General features: G+C 33.4%; 2 protein-coding genes across 2 annotated transcripts in view; both read left to right on the top strand.

Moving 5' to 3' along the window:
* The window catches only part of LOC149419868 (uncharacterized), a 123,743-nt gene extending 116,028 nt beyond the window's left edge, over window positions 1-7,715 (top strand). The window contains exons 4-5 of the mRNA XM_089637356.1: window positions 2,431-2,672; window positions 3,899-7,715. Of these exons, the coding sequence (XP_089493482.1) occupies window positions 2,431-2,672; window positions 3,899-4,331 (675 nt within the window). The 3' untranslated portion in view covers window positions 4,332-7,715. The remainder of the gene's footprint in view (window positions 1-2,430; window positions 2,673-3,898) is intronic.
* Window positions 7,716-18,887: 11,172 nt separating this feature from the next.
* LOC149419867 (dnaJ homolog subfamily C member 21) lies at window positions 18,888-27,263 on the top strand. Its single transcript, XM_089637064.1, has 6 exons — window positions 18,888-19,193; window positions 19,285-19,577; window positions 22,296-22,510; window positions 23,264-23,470; window positions 25,602-25,895; window positions 26,600-27,263. The coding sequence occupies exons 1-6, from the start codon at window positions 19,003-19,005 to the stop codon at window positions 27,197-27,199; spliced, it is 1,800 nt and encodes a 599-aa protein (XP_089493190.1). The 5' UTR covers window positions 18,888-19,002; the 3' UTR covers window positions 27,200-27,263.
* The last annotated feature ends 311 nt before the right edge of the window (window positions 27,264-27,574 follow it).

The following is a 27,574-nucleotide window of genomic DNA, read 5'->3' as shown; positions in this document are numbered from 1 at the left end:
TGTACTGTATTGGTTGACAATTGACATTACACGAGCCTACGCCGCCCGGGCTTGCGGAGCAAAAGACAATCTTAATGATATACCTAGTGTTACCATATCCAACAATACCTACTTTTTACTTGTATATATTATTATCAAAATTAAATTATAACTTCTTGTTACTGTAACTGACCGGACCTAAGTCCTCCATCACAACACAAGCAAGCATTTTCGGCTTTCTGTGGTGGTGGTAGGAGTTATTGTTGGGTTATTCTTAACCCGGGAATGTTTGTCTTTCTTTAAAAAAAAAAAAAAAACTTGACCACGACTACGTGACCCCCCCCTGGCGCCAAAGCTGGATCCGCCCTTGTATAAAACCCTTGTCGGATGCCAACTTGAGTAAAACTCACGTTATGGTGTCCATTTTTCAATATTCATTCAGATAACATGGAAAAGATTCAACGGAAGTTTCTAAGATTTATAAATTATAAATTGCATATTCCTATACAAAACATAAATTACAATTACCTCTTGGATAAAATGTCTCTAGTGAAACTTTCAGAAAGAAGAATAAGCACAGATACACAGTAGTATTGGCTAATAAAACGATATAGAGAAGATTCAAGGGTTTATTATATGAAGGTCGGGCCTACCAACTGACTAAATAACAATTATCTTTACAATTTTTTCCTAGCTTTAGTTTTCGCAAAATTATCAATGACTTCGTTTATAAAATGATTTTTTCATTTCATTTTCAAGTTCCTTGTTGATAGTATTAGTATCGTTTTTTTTCCAAAATTCATACACAGCACATGCTTCCGAATGGCCACTCGAACAACTGCGTTGTTTAATTCTTTCTGATAAATGCTTCCACTCTCGAATTCCCGTACACCAAACATTATTCCTTTGTGAAGCAAATAACCAGCAGGGTTGACAATAGGCAGCGTCTAGTATTTTGGAATAACACAACCAAAAACGATTAACTGGCCCATATTTAGAACACGAAAAGTAGTACGATTTTGAAAAACACCTATTTTTCTGGTTGATGTCTGTTGGAAAAGGTCCTGAAGGCTGTAAAGGCCCCATATCAAGAATTTGACGTTTTTCGTTATCACTTAATATTTTGTTCGTGAAGTTTCCCAAGTCATAAGAAGATTTTTCGTACACATTTTCGAAAAATGTAGAGGTCTGTGGTTCCTCCAAACCCTCCGCTCTTATGTGTGTCATGCAAACATCATCCACTTTCATATGATCGGCGGCGGAGGTATCTCCAACTGCAATAATTGTCGAATCTTCTTCAGTAGGCTTCTCAACCAACACTGCAGTTACTACATTATTTGAGTCACTATCAATAGAAATATTTTGGCCAGATGTACTTGCAGAAGGCTGACTAAAAAACTTGTCAATTTTGGCCAATTTTTGTTTACTATCTTCTCTTTCTTGGCGTTGTTTGCGTTTAAATGCATCACTGGGTTTCTTCTTTTTAAAATTACAACACTGCCAACCTACAGAAAGAATTTAGGGGAATTCCCTAGGCATAACTTTTGAATTTCTCTCAACTGAGTTGTCATGATTAAAGTGGGGTTGCAAGTTGCAACCTGTCAAATTTATTTTGAAAATGGGAGAAATTTCCAAAAGTTCAGTTCGATCGAGATTTCTGGTAAGGATTCGAGGGCCCCCTGAGCTTGAGGGCCCCGGGGCACTGCCCCGCGTAGCCCCTAGGTAGCTACGCCGCTGACCCCAGGACACTAGCTTACCAAAATTCTCCGATTCCGAGAATCACAATCTCGGAAACAAATATTCTGATCTGGGTGATATATTTCATTTGAAAACTAATCAGTATAAATGTTGTATATTCTATCACTTTTATTCTTCTATATAGACACAAATAGACCTATGTACCCATATAACTTCTCCGCTTCTACTATTTTGTTTTGTTGAATCTTTTGAACTCAATTATATGTGTGAGGATTCATTTTTGCCATTATGTTTACATTCTTCTTTATTGTATTAATTTTTAAGTGTTTACTCTGATACAAAATGCTTGTATTTTTTTTTAAAGAAAAGCCCACTAGGGCGTGTAAAAAATAAATAAATAAATTACCTATTACCAATACTGCCTACACTATATTTTGAAATAACATCAACCTATCTATATAATATTATAAATCTGATAAACAATAAATTTAGTATACATAAATGGCGGCGTTATCTTACATATTTTATTTACACGTGTTTGAATGTTTGAAAAAAGTGAAGAAAATGCATTGAAACACATTTTTCATGGAAATCATATTAATCTGAGTAATGTTGTTTCTATCAAAAACTGGTTTAAATCGAAGAGAGAAAAGTATTAACACAAAAAACCAAAGATTATTATTTAACAGTCCAAAATATAAAATGTTCTTCAATTCAAATACCTAATAACATAAGATTTTCTTTTGATTCCAGCCAAATGGACGTCTGTACGAGAGTGTCAGTGTGTTTTGTCCCAATGATTCCCTGGACAGCATAGAACTATTCACTTCCGAAGATGTGCTCATTGACTGGACCCATCCCCTGTTCCTGAACTTCACTCACTCTGCAATCGTGGATAAGATTGAGGAGTTTTACCAGGACATTGGGACGCTGGAGAAGGTGCATGGAGATGTATACATTTGTGAAGACCCACCGAAAGACTTCAACATGGATGAGTATGACATATATTGGATAATTAAAAAATAATTAAGTTCAATATCTTATCTTTCCTATATATTAAATCTTCTCTGATACAAGTCTTCATAATGTCACTTTTTCATTTTTATGTGATTTCTATTGCATACCAGATATTGGGGAAAATTGTGAGGAAAGGAATATGGGGAGGGGAATGAGAAATGTTGGGAGAAAGTTAGAATAATTTATTGTTACATCTTCGCTTGGACTATTTTGGGATGGTTTCATAATTAACTTACCTAAAGCCGTTTTAGAAAAATATCTTTCAATTCTTATTGTCCTTTAACCAGAGCCATACTGATTGTGTGTTTCATACTGGTCAGTAGTAGGTATGCGATTTTTTTTTGTAAGAATAAATGAAAGTAACTTTATTTAGGATTGGTTAGTTTCACATTTGAGGTTGTATATTAAAACACTTCGGCTGGGAAAGGTAGTTCTACCCGTTCGGTCGATTGATGCTTAAGGCCAGGAAGGGTATTTCTATGGCAGAAAAGATGGAATTATTCAATGTTTTTACATGAATATTGTATACCAATCTCTTTATAAAGGTCCCAACTATATGTACATAATTATCGAATCGTAATGCATGTCTTTTTTTAAATTTATTTTCGTGCCTTTCGTTCACATCAGTATTTCAACAGAAGTATAGTACATATATTATTTGTTAGTGAAATAATTTAATTCCTGGATTGAGGGTTTTTATAACCGTGAAACCCGATTCAAATCTCTTTCTCTGTTCCCACCCACTCAACTACTATGTGCAAGCGAGCGAGAGATGTCAGGCGTATTTAAAGAAAGCAGGTATGCGCAAATACCGATAGGCAGACCGTAATAAACATATTACAAGGTTAATTGAGTTTCATTTCAAATAATATTCGATTTTCGTTTAGTACTTTTATAGCTTGGGTATGCTAAGTTACTATGTAGAAATTTTTATTAAAATATTTTAATTATTTTCGAAGATATAGCAATTTCAAAAAATTAAAGAAATTCGCACGGGACCTTTATTTTCGCCCGGACTCAGCATAGCCAGCGCAAAAAATACCCAGCCGAAATGTGTGATTATAACGATTACAAATTTTATATTTTCAATTTAATTGTAAATTAAATTATCAATTCTTGTTACCTATAAAGCTTACTGTCTATTTGTTTTTCACTATGAATCATTTGTAAATCGGATAGATATTTTAGTGTGGTTGGTTTTCAGAATCCCGAGTGACATAGAGCTATGCCGCCTGAAACCACATCACATGCAGTCCATCCACGACCTGTACCCGGCCAACGACATGGAGTGCGTGGATGTGTTTGAGAAGCTGGTCTCCGAACTGCCGGCCTATGGCATCTTTGCCTCGGGAGACCTGGCCGCATGGATGGTGCAATCTTACTACGGTGCTATGTTCTCTATGCAAACCAAACCCGAGTATCGACGGAAAGGCTACGGCCTGTATTTAGCTAAATATCTAACCAAAGAAGTGACTGAAAGAGGCTACAAACCTTTTGTTTTTATTAGACCAGAGAATGATGCGTCTCAAAGTTTATACACTAAGTTAGGATTCAAAAGAAGTTATCAAATGGTTAGAGCCATCTTCCATCCGCATAATTATAAGCAAAATGGCTCAGCGACAACGGAAAACGGCTAAGGGTATTAGAGTTGATCCAATTATTTATATATGACCTCCGTAACACCGAGAATGTATATTTTTGCACAGCTATCTCACTGCGTTCTTCTATAGATGAATTCATTTTTAATCAATCTATTTTTCTCCACTTTCTTTATCTGAGACTCTTTTACCTTGGGAATGATGAAAAATTACAGTTTTTAATGAATGTTCAAAACAATACAAATGCGGGCAATTCCTATATATCTACTAAACTCTAATAAGCTTACTATTATTAAAGCTAAATTGAAGTAGAATTCGTAGCATTATTTCAAAAATTGTAATTACAATATTTTTGTAGAATAAAGAATAGTGCTACCTATTACCTACGAATAAACAGATGAGTGTTAAATACAATTAATGCTCACAAAAATCTCTAATGTTAAAAAAAACTTTCAATCTTAAAAGAATACTAAGTAGCGCTCTATTTTGACATTATGCCTTGCACATAATTCTATTCAATACCTAATTTATAATTAAATAATGAAGGTGGCACTAATAAGATAAAATTAATTTTAATTCCGTTTAAAATGATTCTCAAGTGGGGCTGTTGCTGCGAAAAACAAAAAAAATAACATTCCTCTAAATGTGATTATATTATGCATTATTTCACTAGATATATACATATTTCCAGATTTTTCAATAAATCGTTTAGAATTTTAGAATATTTGTGGTTTTTACAAATCAAGTAACCAAAAGGTAATAAATTTTGGTAGAATCAGTCATAAGAATGAGTCTGTGATTTTGAAGATTTTCTTCCATTTCAATGGTACATTGAAAAGTGTTGTATAACGTTAGGATTCTTTGCTACGAACTTTTACTTTACGTATGTATAATAATATTATCATTTAAGGTGGCTTAAATTGTAGATAATCTCTTAATATATATTACTTCAGTAAAACTCATTTTGTTTAATACGTATCAAGTTAGTAGCAAGTACCATGAAGATATGTAATCGTTGATCTATCTTATGTTGAAAATACTGTCACTTCAACATTCATATAAAATAAGAGTTTCCACAGACATTACAGAAATGCACTTTAACATGCTAATTTGAATATTGCTTTGAATTCCACTGATTGTTTAAGACACCAATGACGTTTTGTTTTAAGTTAACTATAAAAAATGGCCAGTGTTTCTAATTTTCCTTTATTATTTTACTTGTACGTAGGAGGTGAACCAAAGATCAATTCCATTAAGTGTACAATTGATTTTCCACTGCTAGAAGATATTTATTGAAACTAGGAACAATTAGAATCTGGCTTAGATATGTATCTATAGGAACAAAGTATTTTTGAAACTGAGTGGCTGGACCATTGCTATGATAAATATGTGATATTTTTATAATCGTAGTTTGGAAATTGCGTTTTTCAATTAATGATTATAAAAAGGTAGTGAAAATTATTTTTTATAAATATATAAGGCAACTTTTTTATACTTTATAGAAAAGATGGGTTTACTACTTTTTCATTAGCAAGGGATTAGGAACAAGAGATTTACCTCTAGGAGATGGCGCTACTACTCTTTCATTAGCAAGGGATTAGGAACAGGAGGTTTACCTCCGGAAGTTGGCACTATTTGAACAAATTCTACTACTCTTTCATTAGCAAGGGATTAGGAACAGGAGGTTTACCTCCGGAAGTTGGCACTATTTGAACAAATTCTACTACTCTTTCATTAGCAAGGGATTAGGAACAGGAGGTTTACCTCTAGGAGATGGCACTATTATAACAAACTCTACTACTTTTTCATTAGCAAGGAATTGGGAACAGGAGGTTTACCTCTAGGAGTTGGCACATTGGAAAAACTTATGAATACATAAAATGATGGTTTTGTAGAATTTTCATCTTTTTTGTATGTGTACAGTTAACTGTAATGAGATATTAACATATCTATTTATGTATAATATTTAATCGAATAGCAGTGGAAATATCTCAAAATGAAACATTTCTCTAAATTTTATCATGTTTTCATTAATTAAGTACCTACCTAATTTGACAAATTGCACCCTTGCTAAAGTATATTCCAAAATAATAAAGTAATTTAATGTAAGCCTTGCTAGTTATATGACCATCAACACGAATGAGATGATGATGAAATCATTAAGAAATATGCTTTTTTGAAGTATGTTTCGCAAAATTAGAATGTTAACCTACCCAATTCTATACATTATGGACAACTGAATGGAAATAGAATGTTATATCTTGTCTTGCGCTTTAAAGTAGATACAAAACTTCTTATCACCCATGTGACTTTTTGATGATAGACATTATTTGAATTAATTAGCATAATACATACATACTTTTCATACATGTTCAATTCTCATATTAAAATTCAAAGCAAATACATTTTATTGTGCTGCTCTTGAAGTGAAAGAATTTACAAGGTTAATAGAAATATAACATTCATGGATGCTTTTTAAACATATCTAATTTAATAAAATTGGTTATCATGTTGTTTACCTAAGGTACTCGATGACCCATAAGATGTAGTGAAAATAATCTGTATGATAATGATTGGTACACAAATTTTAATACCACATTAGTTTTTGCAAAGAAGCAAACATTGATTGGTGCCTATGTGCCTACATAAATTTGTGACTCATGGTTGGATAAAACTAAGGATATTGGAACCACAAGGTTTACCTTGATTATAATATTATATAGCCACTTCAAAAGTATAATGTAATGCAAAGTAGGTACTCCATATTTAATATTATGTTTTCTCAATTGCATTAATTTTTCTATAATGTATTAAATTATATACAGACAAATGTAATTTGTCAGAATATTAATTTTAATCATAAAATACGAATGATACCAAATAAATTGAGTGCAGTTATCGTGAAAACCAACGATTTAAGTATCTGCAATGGTTTAGTTGTCATAATTTAATTTGCTATACTAATGGTGGGAAAAAATGCCAGTAGGTAATTAACGTAATAATTTTTAACTCTTCTGACAGTGAATTTGCTTTAAATATAAGTTAAGTCCCCAAGAAGAATAATTGATGATGCTCATAAGTTGGACACATTATTGCAGCTAAATTGCAAATTAAAAAACTCATCTAGTTCACATTTTTCAAAAAATTACTGGATATATTTGTTTTCAGTAGAGGAATCTAGCATTACCATCATAATTATTTATTACAAAACAATGTTTTTCACGGCAGAAAAATATTTTGTGCTTTCCCAATTTACCTACCTTCTTCCTAATACTTGTTCGGTCTATTTAAAAAAAAAAACAGCAGATTAAAAGATTATCCGTCTCTCATGCGTAGATATTTCCAGTATTTCACAAAATAATATTTCTGCCACAAAAGAAAATTGCTATGAAAAAAGCTTACAAATAAAGAGAAAATGAATGTTAAAACTGACAAATTGTTTAATTTTTTTTCACCACCTAAAAAAATATTTAAATTATCTAGGTACCAACATTGGTAGGAATATGAGTAGTGACTCATCTTTATTCTAACTAGCTGTAAGGTTAGTGATGTCAGTTAGAGATCTTCATCATCAACAGTTAGTGGCGGAGTAGTCCAAAGGGTCGGGTTCCCACCAGTGGAGGCTCTTGACTGTTGAGTGGTAATATTACAAATATGTGGCACTATTGATGGTCTAAAAAAATTTTGTATGAAGATTTTCAGGACATCCGTGCTGCGCACGGCCAATCTATAATTTCGTGAAAGTCTCCATAATATATCGAATTTTCGAAAAAAATAATTTTTGGACAATAATGTCGAATTTTTCAAATTTAGCACTCTATCCCACTCAAAAGTTATGTTCCCAGTTCCCACAAAGGAGTTGCGGGTTCAATCTTCTTCCAGCTAATTCCTCCAGCCTCTAACATTTTCCGTTTTTAACTGTGGTAGTAGAAGGAATTTAAAGTAAAACTCTCTTAACACATTTTGATCGGGCAGTTTTCGGCCGCGTACTAGTGCTGGAAAGGGGGATTTTTCGCGTAATTTCGCGCTAACGTAGACCTCTAGAAAAATTGCGATAACTTCAAAAATATTTGTTTGATTTCAATAATTCTTTTTGCGAATTATTTATTTTATTTTATTTTATTATATTTATAAATGTATTCTTCATCGTTAAACTAGTGCAGAATTTCACATAAAGTATGAAAGTTTTGAAAAAAATAATTTTTTTTTTTCATAACATCCTTTATTTTACAAATTATACACAAAAATTATTTCTAAATGTAAAATAAAAATTATTATTGCATGGCTACAACCCTACAGACGCTATATAGCGAAAACTCAAGTATATTGGAACCCGTATTTTAACGTGACCCGCGCTCCACTAACAATCTATCAAAAACGTATAAATACGTGATCCGCTCTCTAGCATTAATTTGCTAAAAACGTATTAATACGTGATCCGATTACAATGTGTTAATAAGTTTTCCAAGGAACCAGAAAAAAACCTTCTAAAGCAGGAAAACCAATAATTACCCTTCAGGGTAATTTGTTTATAAGGTCTCATAGAAATCGTTGTACCTCCCTTACTGTTAAGGTGAGAAATATGATGTAAACGATGTTAGAAAGAGAACTCACCACGCTTTATTTTCAAATCAAAAAGTTCCCACAGAATAATTAAAATGTGCACCTTTATGAATCCAAACACAATATGAAAAATTTTGACAATTTTTTATTAATTATTTTTATATGAAACGATAAAAAAAGTAATTTGACAAATACGTTTGTAATACATTTGTCTATTAAAATGCGTGGGTTTATACTAAATATGTTAAATGTGGGAAAAATTGGGCCATTTTTCAAATCCAGTCTCTAAGGGAGCGAAAAAACCAAACTACTTAGGCATGAAAACTTCTTAGGTAAGTTTCACTGTGTTGTCAGGTTATTTGTAATCTTGAAAGAATTGTTGCTTTGCGACTCAGGCTTCCTGGAGAGCAGTGAACTGAAATTAAAGAGGAAGAGGTAATAAGGGACTTTCGTTAAAAAATATTCACTTCATAGGGAAAATAAACCTCTTTACAGGTAATTTGTTATTGCTGCTAATTTTATGAGAACAGTTGTTCAGGTGCAGTTCATAATCCATAATAGTATAAATAATTAAATATAAATGGTATTTTGAAAGAGATGACATGAAGACGGAGGTTGTCGTACGCTGTTCGATGATGCAATTTTCCCACGTGAGTAAAAGTAGAAACACACTGTTTCAATGTACGCTACATAAGAAAGTCATTAAGATAGCTGGACTAATTGAAATCCATACATTTTCTATAGAAATAGATGCTTTAGAAACACTTGTGACACGCAACGCCAACCCACACTTCCATTGCTACGCCGATCTGGGCTATCCAGATCGAAATTGGACGTGTAAAAATGGAGGAGGTGGCGTTACGCCGCCAATCGGGTTATTACTATTTCACTGTGGTTATTGTTATTATCTATGCATCTAGTTATGGTTATTATCTATGCATCTTCTGTTATTTTTTTTTAATTTTATTTTATTTGAACACCCATAGGGCTTTTACCTATAATAATGTACATCTTTATTTTTTTAGTTATGCTTGGTTTATAGTTGTTTGTTTTGACAGTTGGATTGATAAAATAATAAACTAAGTAAAACATCCCCAAATTCACTCTCTGAATCGCAAGACATGACAAAGTTACGAATTGCATCTGCTGACAAGTGGAACGCATAAACATAACATAAAAAAATAAATGTCAAATCAACTGACCCACCTGCGCGCCGCATACTTTAGAACTAGAGACCACTTGTCAAGTGGTCACACACGTTGCGTGTGTAGAACCAGTGTGCACGTTGACCTGGGGAGATAGTAATGTAAAAATCACTTTGCCCAATCAAATGTGCCCAAGGAAGACTCAAAACTTTATAACCTCGAGTAACGCCGGGTTTCTCGTCAGTTAGTAGTAAATATAATATGTAATAAGCTAAGATCTATCATAGAAAACTTTTAAAAAGAATTTTGTTCTTAAATTACTCTTGTGCAGTTTCTACAACATCTTAACTGAATCATTTATTTTATACAGATTAAATAGCTACGGTCTAACTTAACTAAAACATACCTAAATGAAAATGAGATAATACGACTCTGTTTCTAAAATTGGCAGCAGAGAAAAATCAAACTATGCAAAGTTAGATTATCAATTAACACTGGTTACCTCCCTTACTGTACTTACTGTCCCTTCTGGACAGCTTCCCAACAAGAGATATTGTTGAGAAATCACAACATTTCTACAGTGATAAAGCGGTATAAAATTCCCAGTCATTCTACGTCAGGTCATTCTACCCCTGTAAAACATCAAGTTACATATTATTATATCCGTACCAAGTAAATGATAGAATTAAAATAAATTAAGTATGTAAATCTATAAAAATAACTGAGATCTAACTGATTACTCAGTTTTTATAAAAAAATAAAAATAAGTTGGGCAGTACTCGGGAAAAATAAAATTAGTCACTGATAGAATGAGATTTTACTTTTCAGATTCTGTTATGTTATCCACATTAATTTCATTGTTTCTAGTATTCACATAACCCTCAAAATATTGCAAATATTTGTTTCTGTCATCAATATTCTTATCGATGCTAAATAATCTAAATTGTACACTATTTACAAAAGTTAAAGCATCTTCCATTATAAGCGATAATGGAGGCGGTTCAATCTCTTTGCAGTCTATCGCAATGTTGTGCAAAACTGCAGTGGCCACAATGAGGCCTTGAACCTTTACAATGTCCAGCCTCACTCCGAGGGAAAGTACAGGAAATCGCCTTTTCCAGACTGCAAATGTACGTTCAATGGGGTTCCTAGTTTTAGTTAGTGATTCGTTGAAAATCTTTTCAACTTCACCTTCAGAATCTCGTATGGGTGTGATACAATATTTTGTCAAGGCGTATCCACAATCTCCTAACAATATATAGTCTCCGAAGAGGCCATTTCGAAACTTAGACTGTATTTTTGAGTTATCAAATATTTGCGAGTCAGGGGCCGATCCATGCCACCTTGCAACAACATCGGTAAATCTCAGGTCAGAGTCACAAACGGCTTGTACATTCATTGAAAAGAAACCTTTTCGGTTACGATAAATCGTTGCATCGCTTCCTCCTAAAATAATGATACAGGTATGATTATTTGGTACACACAACAACTAATACAAAATAAGATAAAGGATATGTATTGGCGTTATAAGACAGAGCAAATTGATGTGTTGAGGACGGTAACCGGAACTAACAGAACATGGATAAAACAAAACAGTGATAAAAACAGAACAATGATGTTTGTTGGAGACAAATCAGAGAGCAAATATATGTGTTTATGATGGTAACCAGAATAAACAGGGTAAAACAGAACATGGTAAAACAGAACTTGGTAAACAGAATAGTGAAAAAACAAAACAATGGAAATTTAAACATTTATTTTTGAAATAAATGTTTAAATAAATGCCAACTTGAGTATAACTCTACGTTATGGTCTCCATTTTTCAATATTCATTCAGATAACATTGAAAAGATTCAACTGAAGTTTCTAAGGTTTATAAATTATAAATTGCATATTCCTATACAAAACATAAATTACAATTACCTCTTAGATAAAATGTCTCTAGTGAAACTTTCAGAAAGAAGAATAAGCACAATTTGACGGCCGGCATAGTCCAGTGGTAACGCATTGGACTGCCATTCCGAAGGTCGCGGGTTCGAACCCGGCGTGCGCAAATAAATTTTATTTGATTAATTTGTGTTATTTCACAATTAATTAATTAAAATAATATATAGTATATTTGCGGCACGTTCCAGAGTGGAAGATATTACCAGTATCGCCCTGGTGTAAGACCACCATTCAGAATTGAAACGTTGCTCCAAATGGCTTTAGCCGTGTTTAGTGACTAGATCTGAATAGCCAGGTACTTCCCCACCTTCCTCTTTCCCTTCCCCACTAACCTTCAGCCTCACAACATCCCCCAATTGGGGATGCCATAGTCTTACTGGCACCAGACGGGAGCAGTTGGGACTCTTGTGAGGTATTCACTATAAAAAAAAAAAGCACAGATTTAATACTGTTACAAAGAATACTGCATTTTAAAATTGACTGTCCCGATTTACTTCAATGTATCAATATCCATGTTCCCAAAAAATCATGCCGACATTTCTTCCCCTTTACTTCAATAACACCAGAACACTAGCTTACCAAAATTCTCCGATTCCAAGACTTCACAATCTCGGACACAAATATTCTGATCTGGGTGATATATTTCATTTGAAAACTAATCAGTATAAATGTTGTATATTCTATCACTTTTATTCTTATAGACACAAATAGACCTATGTACCCATATAACTTCTCCGCTTCTACACTATTTTGTTTTGTTGAATATTTTAAATTCAATTATATGCGTGAGGTATCATTTTTGCCATTATGTTTACATTCTTCTTTATTGTATTAAATTTAAGTGTTTACTCTGATACAAAATGCTTGTATTTTTTTTTTAAAGAAATGCCCACTAGGGCGTGTAATAAATAAATAAAGAACCCAACATAATAAAAATATATAAGTAAGTATTATTCTAATGCTAGGTTATATTTCTTCACTGTTCTGTTATCAAGAATCTCCCAGTGAGACAGGCATAAAATAATCCATTATACAGGGTTTTCCAATAAGAGGTGTTATTTTGAATAGCCCGCTATTTCGGTAGATGTTACTTTTGAAGCTGTCATTTTTTGACATTTGACAAGTAGAAACTACGCCATTAATGAAAATGGAACGATACATGCTTCAACAACGCATTGAAATTATTAAAATTCACTTGAGTGAATCAAATGCAAATCATCTTGAGTGATGAGGCCCATTTCCACCTCGGTGGCTTCGTCAACAAGCAAAATTGTCACATCTGGGGCTCGGAAAACCCAAGAGTTATTGTTGAAAAGCCTCTCTATCTTCAACGTGTAACTGTTTGGTGCGGTTTATGGTCCGGCGGAGTCATTGGACCTTACTTTTTCGAAAATGAGGCTGGAGCAACAATTACGGTGAATGGATCGCTATCGAGAGATGATTAATGATTTTTTATGGCCGGGATTGGATGGTTTTGATCTGGAAAACGTTTACTTTCAACAAGACAGCGCTACGTGCCACACAAGCAACGAAACCATTGATCTTTTACGATTGAATATCAAAATAACACCTCTTATTGGAAAACCCTGTAGCTATGTTTTATTGTGAAAAATAAATAAAAAATAAATCAGGATAAATATTCAGGATCGCTGGTCACACTTAAGTACTTACTGTAGATGACTGTCACCCATACGATGAAAGCAAATTTTCATTTTACTTAATTATATCAAAAAGATGTTTAACTTACCAGGGGACTGTACACGTACATGCGTGCAATCAATGGCACCAATCACATTAGGAAAGTGTGCTATTTGGTAAAATCCTCTTTGTTTTTTTTCCAAAGATTCAACATCACTTTTTAAATTAATGAATTTGGGTCGCAAACGAGCAATTGCTTGTAAAACTTTCCAAGTGTGTTTGCTGGCGGTGGATTTGGTGACTCCGATAAAACCACCCACAGTCACCGTGGAGCCAGATGCGAGATATCCAATTGTTAGTAGGATTTGCTGTGCTGGTGTCACTGCATGATTCCTGAAATTATGAAAAACAAACTGTTGAAAACATAAAATAGCCTGTGACAGACCAATCTATAAGCGCATACAGCGTAATCTGTAAACCCCCTTACTGATACAATAACCCCAAGGATACTTTACATTTGTCATTGTTAATTACTTTTCTAAAAAAAATATGTTTTTAATTTAGTTTTAAAGTTTTCAAAACTAGTTCTGATGTCAAACTAAATGGCAGGTCATACCAAAAATGTGGACCCAGCGCGTGAATGCTCAGTCCCTAAAGTTCACAACACCTTGTTTGCCCCAAACAATTATGCAAAATCGTGCGTACATCACAATCGAAGAGTTGAATAACAGCATATCAAAAAATACTCATAAGGTGAAGGAACTACTCAATGAAGCTGCATCGAATTTTGAAACCTTTAGGTGTTCATACGTACAGTTCACTAAATACATAAATAAACCACTCACACTAAACACCTCTTCTAGCGTAGAATATAGAATAACACAAGAAGTGCCTTGTGGGCGTGTTTCTTGATCTTGTATAATATTGTGTTTCACCATGATTACGAAATTCAAATGGGATAGCAATATAAAATTTCAGGCAAGTGTAATAGAGACAGACTGCATGCTAAATGGTCTAGAACCAAAAGGTACTAATTCAATTTTTTAATGATTAGTTTCAATGGCAAAGTTTGTAAGTATATAGCATTATGTAAGTATAAATTCAAAGTATTCTCAGTCCTCCTTACTATGGTTTTTGAGGCGGTCTGTAGTTTTTTGAAAATATTTTTGTATTTAGTTGGTAGTTGCCTTTACACCTTCATAATGCTTGGCAAAGTTTTCACTTTCTTCTCTCAGCCATGTTTTTACTTTTGATTTGAATATATTTATTTCTGTTATTTTTTTGTTTTAATTTGATACAGCATTATATAGTTTCGTAGCGTGGAATTTAATATATCGCAGTCCAAAAGATGTATTCAAACGGGGAGTAACCAATATATTTTGGCTTATTGCCCTGGTTGAGTATTTATGTTGAGCAGTGGAGTATTCATATGTTTTTTTTTTTAGGTAAAAAAAAATAATTTTATATTGAAGATTTGAAAAAATTTCTTCCGTAGGGTAGTTGTTTTTAGTATTCTCTGCAATATTTTTAAAAATGTATTGAATAGGCTAATTGGTCTAAAGTTGTTTGTCATTTTTACATCCTTGTTTACATAATGGAATAACAGTAGTTTATTTGAGAGCCGTGGGGAATACAATTCCAGTTATAGACAGATTGACTAGGTATGTTGGACGTACAATAAGTTCTTTACAGAGATATTTTATTGTGTTTTTGATTTCAGCAGCTGTTATTTGTTTAAACTTGAGTTTCTTTCCTTGCTCAGGAGGTTTATTTATTTGTATTGCTTCGCACCACATTGAGTGATTGCTTTGTAAAATTTGTGAAATAATTAATGACGAATTCAAGAATTTGGTCAGGATTATCAAGGTATGACATGGGTGCATTTTTTATATTCAGCTAGTCAATTGACGTAATGTTGGTAGATTAGAACTGGTTATTTGCTTTAAAATTTTCCACATTTTCTGGGGATTTTGTTTAGAATCTTCTATTTTTTCTTTATTTATTTGGAAAAGTTGACAGCAAATCTTTAATTATATAATGATACAATAATAATATTATTAATTATGCCAATTATGAACTTTCCACTGATGAATAGTTAATGGTGTTACAATGGTGTACAATGGCATAGAGATGTTCTCTTAAATTAATTTCTTGTTTAGTTAGAAAATATTAAAAATATTAAAATAAAAGAGGGTGGGGGGGGGAGGGGGAAATATAGGATAAGGATTAAGAGGCAAAGGACGGGAATATATAAGAAAATTCTTTTGGTAGGTTTCATTTGTGATGGTAATAACTTTTTTGCAAATGTTTATATAACTTTTATATTATCTTAAATGTGTATATGGTGTGGAATTTAAAAAAGTTTCTTGTGTCGTCTCTTTGTCTTACGCATTCTGCTTTATAAACTGCAAAAGAAAAAGAGATGAATTACACAAGAATCCGTACCTACTATATACACACTAAAGATACTATAAAAGATATAGAAAAATTTGCAAAAAAGTTATTACCAAAAAAGTTATTATACAAAAAAAACCTCCATAAAAAAAAAATCATTGGCACTTTTGTTTCCGTTTGTGTGGAAGGCACTTTAAGTTTTCTTATTTATTTTATGTCTTCAAGTGATAAGCCATAATATTTACACACAAGAACAGCTTTTTTATAGGGTACATCTATTTATAACAATTCCACTTACCAGTCCGTTGGAGATTTAATATCACCCTTTATCAAATCTAGTACACAGTTTATCACTCTTTTGGATAGACGAAATCTGTGATAAAAATCTATATCATCCCATTCTAGGAAGTGATCGGACCTATTTTTATATACTCGAGGTCTGTGACGGCGGCATCCTTCTTCAGTTGTTTCCTCATTACTGGTGTTCGTGTTCGTGATATTCGTGACCCCCACTCCAACTTCCACGGTGGAGATGGTGGACAAGGCTCCTAAACTCTTCGCGGTCCTGCGCTGAGCAGAGTCAGTGGAGGGCTGCGGACGCCGACGCCGGCATAAAAAGTTTACAATGTTAAAATCACCAATATCTTCTTCATCGCTCGATAAATGATCGTAATCGTAGTCCATGTTGCCTGTAAAAGGCCAAAAATAAAATATGTATTCGAAAACAAAGCAAGTAATTTATTGTTTAACGATGTTTAATGCCAGGTTGACAATGTTGACATTGTTGACATTTTGTAGATTCGAATTGGAATGTCAGACAGTCAGAAGCATAAATAAACCACTCTCTAGAGGTGAGCGTATATACTAGAACAGATGTTTGGAACAGATATCTCAAAGATACTTTCGTGATACCGTCTTGCGAGTATTGCGCGATACGCAATACTCGCCAGACGCAAGACACTTAATGAGAAGAGTGTTCCTCTAACCCAAATATGGATTATCCGCAAAGAAAATGTACCAGATGACACGAAAAAAAAGTGTTAAATTTTTAGTTTGGAAATTCTCTAGCTGCCCCTCCCCCCGTGGATTTGAAAAAATATTGTGGGTAATCAATTTTATGTGGAGAATTTGTGGGGAATTGTAGCTAGAAATTCTCCACCATCCCCCCCTACTCCATACAGAAATTTATTTTGGCACACCATCACTTGTAAGTGTGAAATACTAGGGAACAGGTATTTGGAATAAGTATTTATTCTTACTCAAACCAGTTGTTCCAAGAATCGAGACGAGCTAGTAGGAATAACCTCTTCAACCATAAATAAACCACTCAGAAGTCAGAAGCATAGACATTTTTGACGTTTAGTTTCACGCCCCCGCCCAAGGTTCGTGGAAAATGTATTTAATAAGATTGACTCGAAATAAATTGTAATATCATCTTTTGTTTTCTCATCCCTAGAACTGTCAAAAAAATCGTCTGCGTCTACGGTTTTCTATGGTTAGATAACGGCTGTATACAGGGTTGCCAATTTATAGAGAATTCCCCATATTGCCGGGAATTTCTAAGATTTTTCAACTATTTGTTAATTTCTATGGAGTAGAGAACTTTTATGGGAAAAATGCAGGGATTCTGGGAATTTCTTGATTATCTAACCACATTGAAAAATAATATTTACAATAATCGAGAAAATGTACTATAATTATACTCCTAAAGCTGGGGGACACGTCATTCCCTCTAAGTATAATATTTTGTAATCACGCTTGAAGAAGGTCTTGTTTTTCGATTTTCGCAAGCGATTTAAATTACCAAATATACATCTATTGTTAAACATAAGCATTCGATACTAATTTTTGTATTTTTAGATAATTTTTCCGCTTATTCATAAAAGTACAAAATTGTATATTTAACTAAAGCTTCTAACAGGAATTCAATCTTGACACTTTTTTCCTTCTATTTATTTTTATTTAAAATTTGCGGAAACTTTGACTAAGAATGGATCCTGTTAATCCAGACAAATTGACAAATTTAGTTCGTATCATAATTTCATATTACATTGTTTTATTATTGAACATATTGATATACACGGTGTCCGGAAACTCGTAGTACAAGCGGGAAACTGGAGAATCTACACCACATGGGGAACCCCAAAAAACATAAAGTTTTTTGATTTGAGCATTTTCAAAAAAAAAAAAAAAAAACCAAAAAAAAATATTTTTCGGCAATTTTAGGGTTAAAGTTTTTTCTGGTGTTTAGGGTTGAATAACAGATGTTTTAACCCTGCAGAGCAGAAATATTTTATGATTACACCGGGTTAAATGAAGGGTGATTTCAAAATAATGCTTCAAATCCGAGTTTCTTCATTTGTTTTACTTTCAAACAGTTTTAATTAGTTGGGTACTTTGATCTTCAGTAATAATTTATAAGAATTTGATTAAAAAAAAAAAAAAAAAAAAAATCAACTTCAAACTCGATTTACTCGATAACGAAAGCTCAAATAAAAAAAATATACTACAAAATCGATTCCAAATGTGATGTAGATTCACCAGTTTCCCGCTTGTACTACGAGTTTCCGGACACCCTGTATATATATATATATATATATATATATATACCTATTTTGTTAAATAAAAAAGTGTTATACATATTGTTTTAAATTTATTGTATAATTTTTGTGAAATATTATTATTATTTCGTTTTCTATCACGGCAAATTTTCAAACACATTTTTTTTTTAAATCCTGGGCGAAAGATAAAATCCGAATATGAGTAGAAAAAAAAAAAAAAAAAATTAAAATTTCAATAGAATTTTATTTCATTTTGTAGGTAAATGAATTGTGGGGAATTTGAATGTCTATTCTGGGTATCTTAGAGCATGTTTATTGGCAACCCTGGTTGTATCTTTTGCATTTTTCTGTCAAATTTCACGTGCGGTAGTTTCAATAAACCAAATAAACTATATTTCGCAATATTATGAAATACGTCACCTATTTTGTCTTTAACTTATCAGTTAAATAAGTTTAATTAACATGAAGTGTCACTACGAAGTTTTAAAAATTAGCCAGGATGCTGATAACTCTGAAATAAAGGTTGCGTATCGAAAATTAGCCTTGAAGTGGCATCCCGACAAGAACCCTGACTGTCCTGATGAAGCTAAGGAACAGTTTCAAAGTGTGCAAAATGCTTACGAAGTGCTTTCAGATCCACAAGAACGTGCATGGTAATTTTTTTATGTTTCTATCTTTTTATTTTATAAAGTAACAGAAAATATCTTTGGACATCGAAGTAACGGCGTAATTTTGTGTATTTAGGTACGATTCTCACAGGGAACAGCTACTCCGAGGTGCTGGCAGCTCCTTCAATGATGAGAGTCTAGATTTGGTTCCTTTCTGTACCCCGTCTTGCTACAAAGGATTCGGAGACGACGATAAAGGTTTCTATGCAGTCTACAAGGAAGTATTCAAGAAGCTTGCTGCGGAAGAGGTTGATTACTTGGACGATCCGGAAGACTTTGCAAATATCCCTATGTTTGGAAACTCCACTGCTGAATATGAAAAGGTCCATGAGTTTTACGCTTATTGGATGTCATTTTCAACATCTAAAAGTAAGTATTTTTATTTTATTATTTTTTTGGTAATTATGGAGATCGCTGGCCACATAAAATCTTTTCATTCACCTTAATTACTCTAAAAGGAAACTTTCTGCATTTGGGAAATTTTTAATTTTAGCATTCTAATTTTTTATGAACATTCGCTTTCATTATATGTGATTGTATGGGATGACTGCCACAATAATTTCTGTAGATGACATTTTCTTATGTTGGAATTCCTGATACTATACTAGTGGCTAGAAGAGATGTCATTACCATTTACTCTTTGGAAATTAGGTAGGTACTATTTTGGCGGAATTTGGAAATAAAATAAAGTTATTTGACAAATGCAGATTGCTGACTTTCATAGTAATTAGGGTGAATCAAAAGGTTTTATTTGAAAACATATTGTATTATGCTCCCAAGTGTCTGGAGCCAGTGAGACTATGGCATCCCCAATTCGGGTATGTTGCGAGGCTGAAGGTAGCGGGCAGGGGAAAGAGATGGGGACGAGTAAGGTAGGGAAGTACCTGGCTATTCAGATTTGGCCACCAAACACGGTTAAAGCCATATTAAACCACATTTCATTTGTGAAGGTCTTACATCAGGGCGTTACTGAGAGTATCTTCTACTATGGAACGTGCCGCAAATATACTAAATATTATTTTAAATTAGTAATTTGTGAAATAACACTAATTAATCGAATAAGGTTACATTTAATTGAATAAACCTTCAAAAGCATGGTAAATTGTCGAAATTTAAAAATAAATTAATAAAACATAAATAAAGTCTCGAAAGTCGCATTTCAGAGCAGATTTGAACCCGCAATCTCCAGCTTGCTAGTCGAGAGCCTCACCCCTCGACCACAAAGGCCTTCAAATGCTTTGTTGGATAAATCTGAATAAAAATGGCCTTTTAACATGTAAAAGTTTGCCAAACAGGTAATCCAGTAAAATCGATAGCAGCCAAGCATTTATTAAACAATGGCTCTTTTTCCTATTTATTATTTCTTAGGATTTGTTTCCTTTCTTTAGATTCTTGCTGAAATGGTTGCCGAATTCCGCTGCCCATAAAAAAAAATTTTGAAATATATTTAGTATGCGAAAATTTCAAAAATTACCCTCTTCAGGTTTCAACTTACTTACTACAAGAAAAAACTATTTATTTCTGTGGAGAAAGTAAAAGATGTATTAAAGTTGTTCTCAAACATAAGTTTGAAGGTTAGGAAATACGCAGAAATTATTTAAATAACCCAATAACCTATTTTGTGCATGTCTTTTCATCTCGCCCAACTTAAATAGTTCTTTCCAGTGGTAATTAAATAGAAAACCAGTGATACTTTAAAAAAAATTGCATGCATCTGGAAAGCACCTAATTTATTGTGTACATATGGAGATTGGATTGTCACTGAACAATCGGTACCCGATAAAGTCATTTTTTCATTGATTTGAGAGGTGAATAACAGTAAAACATCTAAACACTACTTCTATGTCTAAATGACAGAAGCTGTAAGGCAGTTAAAAACGTTGCCTTTTGAGAGAAGTGCCTAGCGTTCTGATGATGATCAATATGAAACATTTGACTGAAACTCTTTAAACTTACCCGTGGTATTCCGCTTCTATCTTAATATACACAAATTATTAAAATAACACTGCCTTTCAACTTAATTACTTAGAAAAAAAAAATCATATTTACTTAATAAAAAGAAATACTTTTATTTAGAAAAATACTTTTATCAGTGGAATTATCGTATAGAGTGATGTCATTTTAAATTTTGTTAGGTGTGACATTTGACGGAATTGGTTTTCCTGATACAACAACATTTTGTGAACTCAACACAGGACATTAAGGCCGAATTACACCCGCTTCACCAAATTAACTCGCTTTGTTACTCTACCTTGAACCAGCGCACTTGAAGTGAAATGACACTAAACTGCGCTATATAAATTCCATGTTATTATTATTATTTACCGAGCAACTTTTTATTTTTTTATTTTTTTTTATAGTGAATACCTCACAAGAGTCCCAACTGCTCCCGTCTGGAGCCAGTGAGACTATGGCATCCCCAATTGGGGGATGTTGTGAGGCTGAAGGTAAGTGGGGAAGGGAAAGAGGAAGGTGGGGAAGTACCTGGCTAAGTACCTAACTTATTGGATAGTAGAGGTGATCACATGTAGAAGAGACAGTGGGCGAGTCCGTTCATTGAGATTAGCTTAACCCTTAGGATCCAAAGCTCTGCAATTGCAGTGTTGAAGAATTGTGAGGAAAAAGAGAAAAATTAAGAGAGTTTTACAACAACCAACATCACACACTAATAATAATCACACACTCCAAATGAATTTAAATATATATTTTTTTCTTTCTTTCTCTAACTTGGCGTGGAGAGCGAATGAACCGCTGAGTTGATTATGCAGGTGGAGGCGGTACTTACTCGACCAGGTCATTGGGCCTAGCTTCTATCCACTGCCTCGCCTGAATCACTTGCCCTCTACTAAGCCGAGCACTCGTCCGAATGCACTGTCTCGACCGAGCACTCAGCAGGTGTAATTCAGGCATTAGGTGTATTAATTTGAATTAAATTAGAACTTGTGTTTTTTGGCATCCTCCCCATCGGACATTGTTATTTATTACAATAATTAAGTTGAAACAAAGTGTTATTTCAATAATTTGTGCGTATTAAGATTGAAATTGAATGTGAGAATTTTACCTTACCCTTTTCTAATGTGATTGTAGGTTTTGTTTGGCTGGACAAGTACGACATCAGGGAGGCCGACAACCGGAGAGTTCTTAAACTGCTGGAGAAAGAAAACAACAAGATAAGGCAGAAAGCGAGGAAAGAGAGAAATGATGAGATTAGGCAGCTCGTCACCTTTGTGCGCAAGAGGGACAAGAGAGTCATAGCTCATACTAAGTTCCTGCAAGAAAAAGGAGTGGAGAATAAAAGAAAGGCAAGACTTTTATAATAAACTTGTACGAGTTGATGTTGGTTTTTTTTATCACTTAGTTTTTTTTCTTCATATATTGTTGGATTGAATTCTTATTATAAAGTACAGTTTCTTTTACTTATCAACTTGATGTTGACTGTGTTTTTATAATTTCTTCTGTCTTTTGACTAATGTTTTGTACAGCTGGCGAAAGACCAAAAAAAAAACACATTGACTAGCCAAATAAATTCATAATCCCCACCATACTATTACCAATACAAGTAGTTACATACAATATAATATATTATAATCTTTCTTAATAGTAACAATTGAAAAGTGGAATATAAATTATGATTTAATATTTTTTATTTAGCAACTTTTCTTTGATAACTTTTGAAGTTTATACCCCATCAATGTAATATATCATTGAAGATAATGCTAATAAATCTTAATAAAAAATATGAGATTGATAAAAATGACATATAATAATTAGGTCTCAATGGTCGAGTGGTTAAAGACTTTGCCAGGTAAGACACAGATCCTGAGTTCGATTCCCAGTTGAGACCCTTTTTATGTTTTTTTGTCTTATTCTGTTTCATGTTTCGGTTAGATTTATCAGTGTTATCTACTTCTTCAACAATATTTTTTTGCTATTTAATTTATCAGTACATACTGACAAGTGTGTACGACATTTTAGCATATTAATAATGTAGATTCAACACAATTTATTTTCTCACTATTCCGGCACTGTCACCTAAATCTAGATATGTATTTCAGGCAGAACAGATGCGTAAGGATAAACTTGTGAAGAGGCACGAAGAGATGGAAGAGGCCAAGAAGAGACAAAGTGATGTGTACAAGTTGAATGACTTCCATGATCAATTAGATCAGATAGAGAAGCATCTAGACGGAGAATTCGGACACTCTGATGAGGAAACATTAACGGGACCAAGCGATATGGAAGAAAATGATAATGATGTTGAGGTATTTTTCTTGTTTCATTTTTTTTCTTTCATCTACATAATATGTACATACTCGTGACACTCATAATATGTACATAATCTATCTATAGTTTTTGAAGGGTCCCAATGAAATGAGCTATGAATCTGGGAAACAACCATTGTCATGTCATATCAAAAAAAGCTATATTCATACATAAACGTTTATTTAAACCCTCAGGCGTCTGGCATATTCTGTCAGAAGGACGGAGCATTTCTGTTTTGCAATAAAATCCAAATAAATGGAATAATTCTGAACGTATCTCAAAACTAAAAACTGTTTTTGGAAGGTGGTGAAATACACTTTAAAATTTTATTCAAGATTTTTAAAATATTTTACTTTTGAATGCATTTTCAATGTTTTAAAAATGGCTCACCTTACATTTTGTCATTTAAACACTGAACTGAAATTACTGGGAACAAAAATATTACGTGTTTTTTTAGACAAATGTGTTTTTTTCTTTTCATATGAAAATAATTAATGAAAAATTGGTAAAGTTTCATAAATGTTTCTCAAATTGTGGTCTGAACTTTTGGTTTCATGGAGGTGTATATTTTAATTTTTCTGTGTTTAACTTCTAGATTTGAATATAAAGCGTGGTGTTTTCTCTTTCTAACACCGTTTAGATCATATTTATTACCATGATAGTAAGGGAGACACAATGATTTCTATAAGACTATATGGTGTTAATATCCTAAAAATTGATACGTATTTCACATAAAAATTTATGTTTAAATAAAAATGCCGCAATTCCTTTGTTTAACCTATATCAACACGTTTATCAGCAGTATTTCTTCCACTTTGACAATTTTTAGTCTTTCTTGAAGAGTATACACTTTTCATCGAGTGGTTTATTTTTAACCTTTGGAATGCCAAAACCTTTTTGAGGGAAATTAAAAATGGAATCAAAAATTAACTCTAAAGTATTTCAAGTGCAAGCGATTCTGTTAAAATATTGTATGCACTTTCTCATAGCATTCAGGTTTAAATTGCATATCAAAAATCCAGCTAGGGCAAAATTCCAATGCCAGTAGCGCATGAACTGTTTGCCAGCGGGAAAAAATTCTTATCACTGGTGTACAGTTTTCCAGAGGTTATGGTGGAAACACTAGAAAGTAAAAAGACAACCGCACCCGCGTGCCACTTTGTTTGGATGCCTAACGACTACTAATGTCAGAAGTGACCGCCGGTAGCGATCATTTTAGTAGAATTGAACAAAAACTTTGTGCTTTAAATGGTAAATGTCGTAAAACAATGCACAGAGGAACGATCGATGCAATCTATTTTTTCGAGATTTGAACGAAATTAATTCGGCATTGAGAAATAAATGACAATGTGAGAAAGCGATTATTGGAGGAACGATTGATCGAGATGTCCTGTATTTGCAAATTGGTATTGATTTTCCTAAAACTTTCCATATCCTGGAACCTGATTACATATTCAGTATCTATGTTTTGTCATATCTACTATCGTCCACGAAATAGATTAATTAATATCTAAATCCAGACAATAATTTATGATGTTAACATAATAATTGGCAAAAATAAATAATTTGCTATGAAGCCTTTTTCAGACGGGAGTAAAAAGCTCGGTGCTGAGGCTTTTTAGCATCATAGTTAGCGCTAGTCTGTTAAGTTCCTTGGAACCTTTTAAAACAATTTTCAATCAGAATTACAATTATCATATTTTTCGAGTAAAATGGTAGCCTTAGGATGGGTTGTTTCATAGAGTTTGAACAATTCGGGTTCTGTGAAAGTCCTATTCAAATTCTGTTCTTATATCATTATAGACCAGTTACTTGACAGAACTGAAATAATAACAGAACCTGAAAAGAACTTGAAAATTAACTTTGAAATTTGAAGAATTGTTCGAATTCTCTGAACCTTCGTTAGAGTGCCAACATGTTCAATTGCATTTGTTTTCTTTAGAATGTAGATAACTTATCACAGATTTGAATATTTTAATTAACCAATAGTAATTATTCAAAAATCGCTGGGCTTCAACTCATGCGTCCCCACTCCATGCAAAATCAGTATGACGAAATTGACAAAAGAGCTTCCCATTGGGATGAAGTTTTATTGATTTTTATTATGTTATGTATTCTTTAAATTTTTAGGAAAAAGCCGCTGACGCCAGCTCCTTGAATGGCCAAACCTCAAAAGAGAAATTCTCTTCTTCTCAGACTCTTTACTGTACAGCTTGCAATAAGCTCTTCAAAACAGTCAAGTCTTTTGAGAATCACGAGAATAGCAAAAAACACAAAGAGAATGTAGCCAACATGGTGCTAGAGACTGAATTAGATTTCTCCGATGAAGAAAAATCTATCATTTCGGATAAGTTAGATGACATTTTAACAGGGGACAGTGATCTTCAGGATGAACTCTCTAGTGACGATGAGGCCCTCTTAAAAGTAAGAATATTATTTTTAACTATTTACATAGTCAAAAGTCTTTTTTACCAATGGTAATTCTATATCATACTAGATTATTGGCTTTTGTCCACTTTTTCCATCAACGGTTTGGGAAGTAATATTGATTCAATTTCAACGCACTCTGGTCGCTGTCCGTCTAACTGATCACTGATTATTTTAAGAAGGGTTTTAAAACTTAAAAATACATCTTTAGTGTATGACTGAAATCTATCATTCTTTTGCACAGTGAATAAATCAATCTGAAACACAATAACCTAGAAAATTGACAGTGTAAGAATTTACACAAATGAAGCTACATAGTAGCAAGTGCCAGGGCAGACGAGTTTGGTATTCCATCCTGTGAGCGATGTCGGTTCATGGTCTTAGTCATTCGGTACTACATCATAGTTCAACATTAAAGCGATTTAAAACAAAGGAAAGAAAATCTGCTAAAAGACCCAGATCTAGGACACGCATTTTTATGAAATTGGATGTAATGATGGAGCAACTTTAGTAGTGGCACGCTGTTTAAACTGTAGTAATCTATATTCCAATTGAGTCTTGTTTGGCATAGTTATTCTTTGGAGGTTCACTACACATCCGCACATTAGAGAAAACCGCCACTGCCTGTGAGAAACAGTGTGCTGATTCACTTTTTTATATTTTGGTTAAAATCCTTATTCTTATTGTTTGTTTATTTCTAGGCTGCAGCCCTGAGCAAGAAGAAAAAAAAGAAGAATAAAAAAACACTTAACGCCTTTGGAAGTAATGTTTCTCATGTAGAAAATGATGGTTCACTAGAAGATTTAAATAATATGCCTAGAAGTCGTAAAGCAAGAAGAGCTAAAAATATAGAAAAAGCATCTAAAGCTAAAGCAGAAAAGGTAGAAACGAATCCAGAAGTTGCAGAAGTGGTGCCAGGAAATGATGAAGTAGAAAAAGTAGTATTAGAAGAACCCATTGCTTTAGAAAAAGAACCAGTGAAAGAAAAAGATTCTGGGCCAGATGAAGAAGTAATCCCTTCCCAAAAAGACGACAAAGATTCAAAATCAGATAAGAAAACCGGTAAGGCCAAAGTAAAGAAATTCTCTCAGAAACAAAAAGACCAAATAGCCGGTGAATTTGATGAAACGAGCATTGACACATCCCACTGCTGTGCAATTTGCAAAGTTGAGTTCCATTCCAAGAATAAACTATTTGATCACTTGAAGAAAACTGGACATTCAATATTCCTGCCTAGTTCACAGGCCGCCACTAAAGTCAAAGAAAAAGAACTCAAGAAAAAAGGGTCTAAGAATAGATAAACTACTGTGATTTGTTTGCAATAAGTGTGAGATTATTGTATATTTTGTCCAATAAATTATTGAACTTGCATTATAATACTATTTTTAATCTTTAGGTTAGTTCAGACAGGGTCATGACACTTGAAAACCATACACGGATGGACGACTGTGACACAGTACAGTGGGGAATATAATAAATTTATATGTATTAAAGCGTTCACACCTCAGCCGTGTGCCGCAATGGTCAATAGTTTCCAGCAGAAACTGTGGCCCACCACGGTCGTACGCCAGACACACTGTGACTGTTGCAGACCGATGAGTGTTGTGTTGAATGAGGGCAAACAGTTGGTTTATGTCTGAAACTAACTCAGTGTCGCTCTTGTGACAGTTTTCACC

The sequence above is a fragment of the Hesperophylax consimilis genome, chromosome 11, assembly GCF_061612785.1.
Source record: "Hesperophylax consimilis isolate HC1 chromosome 11, BYU_Hcon_1.0, whole genome shotgun sequence".
NCBI lineage: Eukaryota > Metazoa > Arthropoda > Insecta > Trichoptera > Limnephilidae > Hesperophylax > Hesperophylax consimilis.
Note: the sequence above shows the minus strand (reverse complement) of the source record. Positions and strands in the feature narration are given on the sequence as shown.

What these genes read in the sequence shown, in the direction of transcription:
- LOC149419867 (XM_089637064.1), top strand. Translation starts at nt 19,003, where the DNA reads ATGAAGTGTCACTACGAAGTTTTAAAAATTAGCCAGGATGCTGATAAC. An exon ending in GATCCACAAGAACGTGCATG is followed by an intron (nt 19,194 to 19,284) that starts GTAATTTTTTTA and finishes TTGTGTATTTAG; the next exon opens with GTACGATTCTCACAGGGAAC. An exon ending in GAGTGGAGAATAAAAGAAAG is followed by an intron (nt 22,511 to 23,263) that starts GCAAGACTTTTA and finishes TATGTATTTCAG; the next exon opens with GCAGAACAGATGCGTAAGGA.